Source organism: Notolabrus celidotus, chromosome 10 (assembly GCF_009762535.1).
Source record: "Notolabrus celidotus isolate fNotCel1 chromosome 10, fNotCel1.pri, whole genome shotgun sequence".
Lineage (NCBI taxonomy): Eukaryota > Metazoa > Chordata > Actinopteri > Labriformes > Labridae > Notolabrus > Notolabrus celidotus.
Genome location: NC_048281.1, coordinates 18045835 through 18058830, shown reverse-complemented (window position 1 = coordinate 18058830; position 12996 = coordinate 18045835). Strand labels below are relative to the sequence as shown.

Below are 12996 nucleotides of genomic sequence, written 5' to 3'. Positions count from 1 at the left end.
GCAATGTTTTAAGATATTTTAAGAAGTACTTAGAATACTTAAGTATTTTTAAAAGCAAGTACTTCAGGACTTTAACTCAAGTAATAATCTGACAACCTGACCAACTTTCACTTGTTTTGGAGTAATATTTGACCAGGAGTATCTATACTTTGACTTAAGTTATGAAGCTGTGTACTTTGTCCACCACTGGTTGTTAAAGAGGAAGCCTTAAAAGCAAACCATTGTGCTATGCTAAAGCTAGATGGACAGCAACATATCTGTCACCACTTGGCAGTTTTTTTTTACACAGAGCTTTATACACAAGCGCTTTCATGAATAGTTTAATAACGGGTAATAATGAATAAAGAGGCTCGTGTATATTATTAATTTGAAGAGGATAATTACAGCTGTCATTCAGTCATTATGAGGACAGATGTTTCACTCTGCAGCTGTTTTCTGACACCAGCCTCAGGAGCTGATGACGTCAGACCTCGTTGACTGGAGATCCTCCCTTCAGTCCGACTCTTCAAAAACCTTATTCTCTTCATCGTTGTTTCTGTGCAGTCGATGATTTCCTGTAGTTTCACCATGCCAGGGGTTTGCAGAGGGTCGGTTTTTGCCATTGCCTTAATTTCGTACAGTTTGTTGTTAACGACAGAGGCGCAGACAACGACTCCTTCTCCAGCAAGTAAGAGTTTCTGTTTTTTAAAAGCTTCTGTGCTTTGTTCAGTCCAGAGTCAAGTCAGGAGGCTATCACATGACAAGCAGCTACAAGGACTTTCACTTATTATAGGAGCAAAGCTAATCTTCTGAATTTGTGGTATTGGCTTGTATGATTATGCAGATTTGTTGTATTCTAAAGCATACAGCAAAGTTTCTTCAAGTTTCTTAAAGTTCTGTGTGTAAATCACTGCTGTGTATCTGTTTCAGTCCCCTGTGCCTTGAGATCCAACACAAGCTGTGATGAATGTCTGAAGAATGTGACAGTAAGTCAAACAAAATTGTGTTTTAATGTATTTCCATAGATACTAAAGTAAAGATAGCACACCGAGTGTTTTGTGCTGTTTTGTGTTGCAGTGTTTGTGGTGCACACCAACGCAACAATGCATCGACTACCCAACGAGGAACATCCTGCCCCCAAGCAGTGTGTGTCCCCTGAGTGAGGCACGGTGGGGGCTATGTTGGGGTAAGACTGTCCTAAAATAAGACATCATACAGTGCATACAGTCATTATAAGCAGGTGTGGATCATCCCCAAGATAACTGTATGTGTTGGGCGAGTGTAGGAGGGTAAAAGCTATTTGGTGAAAAATAATGTGTCAATATATTGACCATGAATTTATCATTTCACACATTTGTCAACAAAACTTTCAAATATTTTTTTTGTTTTAAATTCTCTGTTTTGCTTATTGGCTGTTGACAGTTTGAATTAATATCTTAAAGAAAGATATTGAGAAGTTATAACTAGAACTGTGTTTTTTTTACTTTGGTTTGACTGATTATTGTGGAATAAATATCTTAACGTTTTGCTGTCCAAAAATACGATTCGATGTACTTTATTGTCCCAGTAGGGAAATTTGTCTTTGAGATCAGTGCTGCACATGTTACCTGCTCCTTCAAAAATAACCACAATGACACAAGAACAAATACAATAACTAGTACACATTCATACAACACACAGCATAATCTTAAAGAGAGAGCACCATAACACTGTTCCAACCGTAACAGGCTGTTTACTATTTTAAATTATTATTCTTTTTTAATGATATTGTTTATTTTATTTCTTACAGTCAAAGTAAATCATTTGGGCTCAGTTATTATTCTATTTTTTTTTTTTTTTTTTTACATTTTATGCAAATAAAGGAAATAAAGACACAAAAAGCAATATAAATTATAATAGAATTGAAATTCACAGTTTGAAAATAAATAAGTCAAAAATCTAATAATAATAGCATTAATAAGAGTATTAAATAAAAGGATAAGAGCGAAAAAGAAAGTGTAGTCTAACCTATTTAAAATTCTAATAGAGATCGGCACAAAGGAGTTTTTAAAATGATTCAAGCAGTTCAAGATCTTCATTGTGCTTTCAGAATCAGTGATCGGCATTAATACCATTTTCCTGTTATCAACTGAGGTAGTAATTATGAATTTATTATCTGTTCTTTTTAATTTATTTTTGTTTTTATTGATTTATTGATTTTAATCTTGTACAGCACTTTGGCCAACTGCTGTTGTTTTTAATGTGCTATATAAATAAAGTTGACTTGACTACTTGACTATTAACTAATAATTTAAATTACGGCTAATTAAAGCCATTTAATGTTTTTTTTTAGCTCATTTAAAAAATATAAAGTCATAAACTATCATTGGCTGATCACTTGACTGGCTAATTATTTAACTATCTGTGGATCTTAAACTTGAAAGAAAAACAGTCACAGAGCACCAAAGAATCAATCACAGTTCAATAGGAGGAGTCCTTTTCGTGTTTCTTTTAACAATTTTTATATCATGAGGAAGGGCTTATCAGCATCAAGTGAATGTCAGTTTTAACTTTTCTTTCTATTTGTGTCTTTTCTATAAATTTAAGTAAACTTCCAGATTCTGATCATCACCATGTCAGTGCTGGCTGGGGTCATCATCATCGCCATTCTTGTTTGCATCTGCTGCTGCTGCAAGTGTGAGCGAGCCGGGTAAGCACCAAGTCACATGAAGCTCTGACTGTGAAATCTGGTTCAACATGGAGGGAGGAGGCGGACGAGGGAGCACAATGAGTTTATTTTTCTGCAAGGCTCGGCTGATACCGCCATCTCCAATGCCTGCCAGAATTTGTAACTGTGGTTAACTCTCTAAAGAGCTTTACACTTTCTGCTGGGACATGCTCCAGCTTTCTCCAACAAGGAGACAGTTTGATCAGTTTTTTGGAGGGTTAACTGAGTGATCAGACTTTTGGACTTGTTAACTTTTACTGCTGCATTGGGCTAAGTCTAACATGTGGTTTTTTTTATATTGCAATATAAGTTTATTGCAACATGGATATATCTGTATTATTAAGTATTCTTATTTTTCAGGAATAAGAAAGAAGACGCAAAGATTGAGCGACAGACTCGAGCAAGGAAGGCCCGTCAGAAAGAGAGGTCAGGGGCATGTTCAGTTACAGGAATCAAAGAAATGTAATAACCCTGATCAGACACTGGGGTGTGTCTGCTCACAGTTTACAATGCTGACTGCATGCTACTTGTTGACTGTGCTCATGTGTATAAACACTAGTTCTTAAACAATTAAACCTTTTAACCCCTTCTCCTGCATTTTGAGCAACAAAATCAGTTGTCTGGAGTTGCAGGAACGTGTTTATACATGTCATTAATCATCACCATTATATATTATAGTTACATTGCTTTACTTTGAAAGTAAATCAAATGTGATATAAGGTTTTTAGCATACTTGTAATCCCATCATCACTCTACAGAATGTCTTGTGTGTGAAGTATTCTGTAGGCGGGAGTGTGGCCAGTATTTTCTGTTCCTCAATTTGTCTTTGTTTCTTCCCCAATAGGAGAACAGAAATGCAGCTGAGGCATGATGAAATCAGAAACAAATATGGTGAGAAACATCTCTAGTTTGTGTGCTCAGAGTGGATCAGAAAATTGAAATGTTGGTCATTTATATACAGAGCTTTGTTTACATGAAAAGTTATTTTCAGCTAAAGAAAAAAAGGCAGGGCTTGCAAAAATTGAAATTAAGAAAGCTGAACAATTGAACAATAAGGGAACAGCATAAAACAAGTTTGACTCAGCAGTGCCATCTACTGGTTACAAACTATAATGCATCAAGCCTGTACAAAATCAATTTTGAAACTTCTTACAGTAATGATTTATGGAAAACAAGGACTTTGGAAGTGGCTGTACAACAAATGCCGAACACTCTTTCCATCTTTCTCTTCTCAGGTTTGGCAAAGGATAATCCATACGCCCGTATGGACGATCATTAAGAAGAATCTCAGCAATGATTCCTGGAAGAAATCTCCTTTAGATGATCTGATTTACACCAGTAACAGTGAGAAACATGCGTAGCATATTATAAACTGTGATTACCTGAATTTCAAAAAGTCAGTGTTTGCCAAAATATGTGACAAAGGGAGTCAGAAATTACTTTGATGAGAGTACAACACATTCAAAACTGCCTTTACACCTAATATTTCACTTTTACACACAATAGCTCTGCTGTTATTAGATTAATAGTTATTATGCCTTGATTTTAATGTAAATATTTAGGTACATGTGGTCAGTACACTTACTTCTTTTCTGAACGTGGAACTAACCTATAAGTGCTAGTGTCACAAAAACATTTTTGTATCATGACATGAAAACACAGATTTTTTTTGCACTAAATACAGTATTGTATAATTCCTACAACTTACGTGCTGATTGGTGCTTGTGGTGCTTCGTTAATAAGTAGCATTTTACTTTTGATTTTGGAATTATTTTGTTATATTTCTCTTGATTCTCATTTATGTCTAATGTAAAACATGTATTTTCTATACGGTTGTTTACTACATGTGACATTCTAAAGGTTATTTTCTAAGTTGTCTTTGGTTAGATGTCAAAGTTTGAAATTATTTTAGACCTTTGTCTCATAAAAGACATAATTGTTCACAAACTAAATGAGCAGCTGTTAAAAAAAGTGATTATTTCAAAAATAAAATTTCGAATGCTTATATTGTGTATGAAATGAGTTTATTTCCACCGAAAGCCCATGTAAACTGCGAAAAAAAAAGAGGGATCTATCATAGCACATAGTGCTGTTTTATTCCAAAATGAACAACACATGTTTTCAGCACTGAGAAAAGTACATTATGGTAGGAATCATAAATCCAGCATGGTAAACAAGATCAATTCTTACTTTGCATTTTCCTGTAGACAATTATCAAGGAAATACACATGCCCCTCTTGTCCAATCACATACTGTACATCCTATATGACAAATGTTGTACTTTTCCTATATTTCACTCCAGCCATGTTTCAGTAGGGAATAAGTTGCTGATTATTGCTGAGTGCTTCATGACTGAAAAAACAGATGAGACTTACAAGTTCAAAGATTAGATGCTGAAAACCTGAGATCTTCAATATATAAGCTTTTTAAAAACATGCTCAGAATGTTTGAAAGGTATATGGAATATACAATTTATATATAACTTATACAGGACTACTTTTTCATCTAATTTTAATGTGTCTTCTTCATACTTTGACTTCATTTTTTTTCAAGAGTTAGATTTAAATGTTATCCCATGAAACCATTTTTTTTATTACTCAATTTCCTCTAACGTCCATTATTGTTTGTGTATTATACAGACCCCCTGGGATATGTAAACAAGGATTGGCCTCAAGTTACTGGTCGAGTTCTTATTGTAGCCCTGTCTGTAGTAGAATCAAGATTGTTTGTTTTTTGTCACTTGTTTATTTAATTGGGGTACAGTTAGGGTTGCCAACTGTCCCGTATTAGCCGGGACATCCCGTATATTGGGCTAAATTGGTTTGTTTCATACGGGACCTTAATTGTCCCGTATATTGACTATTAACTCTTGTAAGTACAGCAGACTGCACTCTATAGATCCTAGATCAGATAAAACAGCAGTGGCAGATCATGTGCCAATCACACCTGCAAAAAAGTGTGGAGAGGATTTTCTCTCTGATGGCCATTAAATGGTCAGACTCAAGAAACAGATGCCGCACAGAGCTGATCAAAAATGAACTTCAAATATCTGTAAACTGTGACTTGTCATGTGAGGACTTCTCTCTGGCTGTGCAAAAGGACAAAATTCTGCTTGAGTCAGTCAAGAGCAGCACAAAGTATCCATGGAAAAAGTACATTTGTTGAGTCTTACTCCTCTTTTGCAATTAATTTTATTTTGCCTGTTTTTTGATGTAAAGGGCCAAATTGTGGTTTCTTAGAGGTTTATTCATATGAGGTTACATAATGATATAGTAAGGATTAAAGGGAATATACACACATTCTGCATTCAGAATCAGAATATGAACGCACACATCATTCTCTCAGTGCACCTGTCCCTTATCTAGTAGTGAGAAAGTTGGCAACCCTAGTTACAGTTTATTCCCCTGGCCTGAACTACAGGCTCGATTTGCATAAGGCCCTTCTTGTGTTACCTATCTCTCGGGCACGCGCAAATTAGCTTGCGCGTTCACACATGCGCGGCCCCGCGGAAATGTGGAGCACGTGATCGTTTTGGTCGAATTACATTTTAAATGTAAGTGCGCGCGCCTCCTGGTGCAAACGAAAGAGCCGGAGGAGCAGAGAACCCGCTGCACTGTTAACGGTTTGTCTCCACGTTATTAATAAACCCCCGGGAACAAAAACACAGCACCATGTCTGAGGAGAAGCCAAAGGTCAGTACTGATGCTTTTTACCGAACTAACATCTCCTTCATGTTCGCCGTTAACAGGATGCCAGCTGCAAGTTAACACTTTATGCTAAGCTAGCTGTGCTTCCAGGCTACACAGGCGCATTTTGAGCGGGTCGACGGAGAAAACAAAGGTTGACCAATTTGCGGATCTTTTGGCTTTAAGGCGCACAGATTAGTAAAGTCAGAGGTCATCTAACATAACCATCCGCTCCCCTAGCTCACTGTGTTACCGTAAAGTCGAGCCATTAAGCCAGCCACTGTGTCCGATCCTGCCCTGGTAAATGAATGATTTGTGGGGGTCTTTTCTTTCCATTTGCGCCATTGTGGCTTTCTGCGCCAGTTTGAACACCGACTAGCATGCTATGCTAACCATGAAAAGAAGAGAGTGGTAGCTCCTCATGCTAGCATATGGTGTGTTTGTTGGTAAAAGCCTGGTTAGAGGACTGAGTATACCATGTAAACAAAGCTCATTTATCGTCAAGTTCGCTTGTGTAGATTCATGCAAGGTTACAATGAACCGGTGTGCAGATCAATGTGTAATCAGATCAACATTACCCTGTCGTGTCTGTGGTTGTTGTAATGGTAGATGTTTAGCAGGAAAGGGAAGCGTTCAATCACCCCGAATGCCCCACATCTTAACCCTCCTGTTATGTTCTTATCTCTGGAACAGCAATAATGTTCCTGGGTCAATTTGACCAGGGGCATATTCAATTATCCAAAAGTGTCAAAAGAGCCCCAAAAAAATCCCAATACATTTCATAAAATCTAATGTTTAACTCCATTACTAACCATTTAAATCAAGATTTAGTCCATCGGTGTTCTTTAATTCTCACAGATCATGGTTCAATGAGGATAACTCACTCGTTTTTCATTAAAATTAATGTTACAACTTTTTTAATGTACATTGGATAGCCCTAAATATAAATACAATAGTTTTACAAGACATATATTTTTGTTTATTTTATTTTCTATTTCGATTTTTTTTATGAAGTGATGTCTGTCACATGCTTCCCATATTTGTATGCTGTATTTAGCTGGTCTGGAAGGCATATATTACCTGAAATAGACTTTATAAGGGGTCAATTTGACCCGCAACAAACCAGGAGGGTTAAACTCATTCCATTTCCAATACAACCCTGTGTCTTTTTTGAGTTTCCCCTTGACTGTGTTTAACAGAAGTGGTGGCACTGGTCAGTGTATACAAGTATTTCATGTAAGTTGGTGCTAAGGATGATGCTTGTTTTGTTGCAGGAAGGTGTCAAGACGGAGAATGACCACATCAACCTGAAGGTGGCTGGGCAGGATGGCTCGGTAGTACAGTTCAAAATCAAAAGGCATACTCCACTCAGCAAATTAATGAAGGCATACTGCGAAAGACAGGTACGTTATCCTAAAACTGTACAACAAAAATAACAGAAGTATTCTGAAGGGCATACTGATGATGTTTGTGTTTGTTTGATGACTAACTGAGTGAAAAAAACTCTTAATGATAATTCTCTCTGCTCGTTATTACAGGGACTGTCAATTCGTCAGATACGGTTTAGGTTTGATGGACAGCCGATTAATGAAGCAGACACACCTGCACAGGTAAAGACAAGATGCACTTAAAGCTCAACAAACTTTTGAAGCACAAATCTAACGAGTCAGAGGACATCTAAATATGACCTTGATGTATTTCAAAGGAGTCTTAGGTCTGGTTAAGAGTCCCCAACATGAACCATGCTCATTCTGCTTGATTGTTTTAGAAAACACTCTGCTTGTAGGCTTATTTTAAATGCTCAGTTCAAATACACTTTCATTTAGTTTAGATGTGGAATGGATGAATCATAGAGGATATAAAGAACTATTCCCTGAGCTTTTCAGGTGCTTGTAGGTGGATTCCAGTACACTGTGGACAGGCCAGGACTAGCTGTTTCCACTCGTAATGCCACTGAACCAAGCAGCAGCTGGCTCTTGCTTAATTTTTGGCTTACAGACCTCTGAGCTTTATTGATCCTAAATTATATTCTGGTATGATAAACAGGGTATTTTCACATATGATGAGCTTTTTAAGAACCACATGGTTGGGATGATCCCTCTTGTTTTGGGGTATATAATGCAGCTTGCAGAATAAATCATGTCACGGGATCTGTTTTTTTCTTTTTTCCTTTTTCAAAATCTTTTCTTTTCTTAAAAAGCCAAATGTGTAACTGTGTTTAAAGCCACTTAAGTTATTAGCTTGACACATTTGCCTAAGAATACTGATTCTAGAATAATTAGTACTTCCTGTTAGTGATATAAATTGTTTTCTTGCAGTCTAAAACATTCTTTTTGTGTGCGTCTTCACAGCTGGAGATGGAGGATGAGGACACTATTGATGTATTCCAACAACAGACAGGGGGAGTGTGTTCTTAAACGGGGTGTGGACTCTACTCTTGGAAGAACATCCACATTATTATTTTCATGTTGTATTTGTTTAATTCTATTTTTACCTTCTTTTTTCCCCCCTCAATGTGCTTGGCTGAATGTCAGGCTGTCCACAACACAATAGTAGGTAGAGTTTTTTTTCATTTGGGGCCTAACCTTGAGATGCAGGGTAATTTCTTTTTGTAACATGTGTTTTAGTCACATAAATGCATGATTTGAAATTGTCCAAGGCAGGGACACGTCTCAGATCAGATAGGGCTCCCAATGTAAAAAAAAATCCTTCTTATCTTTTGATGTTGAGATGACCTCCTGCATGTCTCATAAAACCATAAGCTGAACTACATGCCAAAACCTTTTTTTCTTTTGTTTCAGTTTTCCATATTGTTGTAAGCATTCAAATTCAGGTTACACTTGACTGTTTGTAATTCATGTACTTGATAAAATTTCTATGGGGGAAAACTGCTGGATGGCAGACTGGGGTTCCTCTCCATAGATGGAAATGGATGTTATGACATGTTTCTCATGTAACACATTTTTAGTAGTCTTTTCTTTTTTTCTAAGAAATATTAAAAATAATTTGATGTATCCATGCCCGATTATTTTGCAAATACCTGCTTGGAAAACTGTGTTTATGCCGGGAAAGGTCCATGTGGATGGTTTACCTCAATACTGTCACCTTCAACACAGATTTGACTCAACGGTAAATAAAGTACAGTAATCTTTCTGGACCAAAAAGCTACAAGAATAGTGTTCTTTTATAAAAGGGTTTGGTTAATTTAATAAAGGACTATATGTAATGGGTTACTGTGACTGTGGTCTTAGTTGTTACACAGCTGGAGAGCAAGTCAGTATATTCATTTCTTTCCACTATTTCATGAACTGTGGAATAAAATTACAACTTCACTCGGCCTGAAATGGAGTGCATCATCTACAGTTTATTATAGAATTCAGTCAGTATGAAACATTTAACTGACACGTGTGTCATTACTTTGAAACATTTGTCCAACACATAGACAAATATCACCTTTGCATACTCATTTGGTTTGACTTGTGTTGGTGGAAGTCTGAAGAATTCAACTTTGATATTTGTTAGATTTGAACGTCTGCATACATCTTACTTTTTATTCTTATGTTATCTTTGTCTCAATACTGAACTCAATAAATTTAGTTTGATACTCAGACTCTTGAATTATACATCACCTGCTGTTGGCATGCTGCCAATATTACAATTTATGTTGGGGAACAAAATGCATTTTCACATCTGATGCAAACTGTACAACCATTGAAGGGTCTTTCATATTAACCCTCCTGTTATGTTTGTTTCTGAGAGACAACAATAATGTTCCTGGGCCAGGGCATTTTTAATAATTCAAAATTGTCAGAACCCCAAAAAATCCCATTAAACATTTTTTAAATCTCATTCCTAACTCCATTACTAACCATTTAAATCAAGATTTAGTGCATTGGTGTTCTTTAATTCTCACAGATCATGGTTCAAAGAGGATAACTCACTTGTTTTGTATGAAAATTAATGTTAAAACTTTTTTTTATGTACATTGGAAAGTACATTTGGGTGAAATATGTGACACAGTTGCAAAGAAATATTTAGTATTTAACACTTCTGACCCCTTTTAGCCTCCACTTTGACTGAAGGGTCAAACTGACCCACGAACAGTATGTATGTAATATAAAGATGCAGGGGGGTTGCAAATGTATGAAATGAACCATTTTCATGTTGTTGTTCACGCTAATTAAGCCAAGCAGAAGAAGTTTCGTAAAAATGGGTCAATTTGACCCACAATATAACAGGAGGGTTAAGGGGCCCATTGTCGCTTAAATAGTTTGATCTGTCCTGTGTTACTAGATACAGGTACAAATGAATATTCTATAGCTACTCATTTTATATCATCATGGACACTCAAAGGGTCCGTGTCCACGCTGATAAAGATGCGGTCTCAGAATCCATTGAACAGAAAAGGTTGGATTAAATGAACTGAAAAGTTCAGTTCATGTTAATCATATAAAAGCAATCAGATCTAGAGATGGTAATTCACTCTGCTTACATTAGAGGGCATTGTTGATCTTCTGAGTGTTACTGAAGAACCACTTCAGTCCTTAAATTTAAACACAAAGACACATTTGTTGCTCTACTCCAGTCTCATAAAGCACATAACTCCATGAGTCCTCTCTTAGTTAAGAGAACTTGATTTCACAGATGTTGCTAAACTGTGCAGCCAAATGAACTCCCTGTGAGCCTCCATGCACAGTTGTGTGATTGTGCTGCTTTTATTTTTGGCATCTCCTTTGCATTTCATATTTCCTGGTGGAGATATCTTAAGCCTCTCATATATTTCCCCAGACCTCTTGGAGATGCAGCTGCAAAGTGCCCCCCCTCCTCTCCATACATTCACACTTCCTACGTTTTCCGATGCACAGCTTCTTGGAAGAATTTGTGTTGAGTGTTTGTGCAGCGAAAGGCTGCTGTGTCACAGCAATTCACAGAGAAATTACTATAAGTTACTGGTATTCAGTCTTCACTTTGCCATGTCCTTTGACTATCTGTGATGATTTATATCAGAATATCAACACATTTTACATAATCAAAGGGCCTGTTGTTTAAGAATCTTCTTTACATATTCATACAGTATCTGCTTCACAACCAAAACTCTCTTTGGCTGTAGAGAAACACACAGATAACTGTAACAATAGTTCTGCATACCCATTTCAAGCTGTTGTGGAGTGAGTCAGCATTAGCTGTGTCAGGGATGCCTGCAAGGCAGCGCATAACCCCAATTGTTTTCTCCCTGCAGTTAACGGAGAGAAACATTGTATTATTGGTATTGTTAGAAATCTCATTCATTGTCCATCTTGTGCCTTGCACCGCTCTGCTGTCAATGTAAAAGAGGGTCCATTTGTATGCTATTGTGACAAGATAACAGGCCTTTTATTGAGTCCAACTTTACAGTCACTTAAATAGAATGAAAAATTAATTACCATTTTCATATGAGGAACAAATGTGTATGACAAGCTCTGCTCAAATAAGAAAACAAAATGGGCATATGTATGACAGCTGTAACTGCATAATGACTTATGATCTCTGGATAAATTCCAGCCCTCATCACCAGACAGCTCCTGGCTCTCAGACCTCCACAAGCCTCTGTTTCTCTGTATGGAATTGTCTTTTTGTTAAAAGCTCACAAGCAATCTGTCATTTGTGTCTTTTTTAAAGCATATTTCAAATTGATAATGGCCTTAAGGTGGGTCCGTTTATTGTCTGAACTCAAAACAAAGTCTTCATTACATTGCTTAATGACATGATTTGTATTCAAGGTAACTATGAATAAATCCAACAAGGGGATTTCTTATATTTCCAGTCAAGATACAGAATATGTGATCATAGTGGGGGAATGATCGGGGGTTAAAAGTGGGCCCTAGTCAGTTATCCCAGTCCATGGTCTTCCATTAAAACACCACACTTCCTTTAATGTCCTGATAACTTACCTTATTTTTTTTAACACATTTTTGTTGTCACTTCTGCACAAGTTTAATAAGGAATCGGACACATAATGTTGACTTAGTAGTGAAATGGTGGGCCTAAATTCTCTTAGCAAAAATATCAGAATCATAATGGGATACCTTTAAATACTGTAGGTGAAAATCACTATTTCCAAATATTTAAGTTAGAGATATGACACTGAAATAACACTGAATACAAACATAATTAATTGAGTGAATAATCTTTGTTTGTTCAGTTCCTGTTATGATCACGATGCTCTTAAATGTGTCCCCGTATTAGCTCAAATGCAAATTCTTCAGGTTCTAATCCATTATTGGTTTGTTTCTTCAAACTACAGATTTATCCTGTATGTTTTTTACTTTTGGGACTAAATTCTGGTTTAAGTTCCTCCCCACATTGTTGTACCAGCTTTTTTTTTAAATCTGACCAGACACCAGAGTAAGCAGCATCCTCTCAGTAAATCAAATCTTAAAAGTGCATTAACATGCAGTACACACAGCACATGCAGTACACAACAACGTCTCCAGAAAGAGCAAATCAACTTAACTTGGTCCACATAATGATCACATGAGGTCAGTCAGCTGTGTTTCACATCCTCAGTGTGTGCAGCCAGTGGCTCCGATGTGACACCCTCCTTATGCTGAATGGGTCCAGCATCCTGAATGAAAGCACTGTGCA

General features: G+C 36.8%; 2 protein-coding genes across 2 annotated transcripts; both read left to right on the top strand.

Moving 5' to 3' along the window:
- Positions 1 to 443: 443 nt before the first annotated feature.
- pttg1ipb (PTTG1 interacting protein b) lies at positions 444 to 4691 on the top strand. Its single transcript, XM_034693974.1, has 7 exons — positions 444 to 667; positions 910 to 965; positions 1057 to 1165; positions 2566 to 2668; positions 3047 to 3112; positions 3531 to 3577; positions 3922 to 4691. Exons 1-7 carry the CDS (start codon positions 547 to 549, stop codon positions 3963 to 3965), a joined length of 546 nt encoding a protein of 181 aa, XP_034549865.1. The 5' UTR covers positions 444 to 546; the 3' UTR covers positions 3966 to 4691.
- A 1548-nt stretch (positions 4692 to 6239) lies between these two features.
- On the top strand, positions 6240 to 9970 carry sumo3b (small ubiquitin like modifier 3b). The gene is made up of 4 exons (XM_034693740.1): positions 6240 to 6378; positions 7647 to 7775; positions 7911 to 7982; positions 8724 to 9970. Exons 1-4 carry the CDS (start codon positions 6358 to 6360, stop codon positions 8787 to 8789), a joined length of 288 nt encoding a protein of 95 aa, XP_034549631.1. The 5' UTR covers positions 6240 to 6357; the 3' UTR covers positions 8790 to 9970.
- The last annotated feature ends 3026 nt before the right edge of the window (positions 9971 to 12996 follow it).

Bases quoted from the DNA above. Each gene is read 5' to 3' on its own strand.
- sumo3b (XM_034693740.1), top strand. From the start codon at position 6,358: ATGTCTGAGGAGAAGCCAAAG. The intron at 6,379-7,646 runs GTCAGTACTGAT...GTTTTGTTGCAG, and splicing joins TGTCTGAGGAGAAGCCAAAG to GAAGGTGTCAAGACGGAGAA. The intron at 7,776-7,910 runs GTACGTTATCCT...TCGTTATTACAG, and splicing joins AGGCATACTGCGAAAGACAG to GGACTGTCAATTCGTCAGAT.
- pttg1ipb (XM_034693974.1), top strand. From the start codon at position 547: ATGATTTCCTGTAGTTTCACCATGCCAGGGGTTTGCAGAGGGTCGGTT. The intron at 3,113-3,530 runs GTCAGGGGCATG...CTTCCCCAATAG, and splicing joins AAGGCCCGTCAGAAAGAGAG to GAGAACAGAAATGCAGCTGA. The intron at 3,578-3,921 runs GTGAGAAACATC...TTCTCTTCTCAG, and splicing joins TGAAATCAGAAACAAATATG to GTTTGGCAAAGGATAATCCA.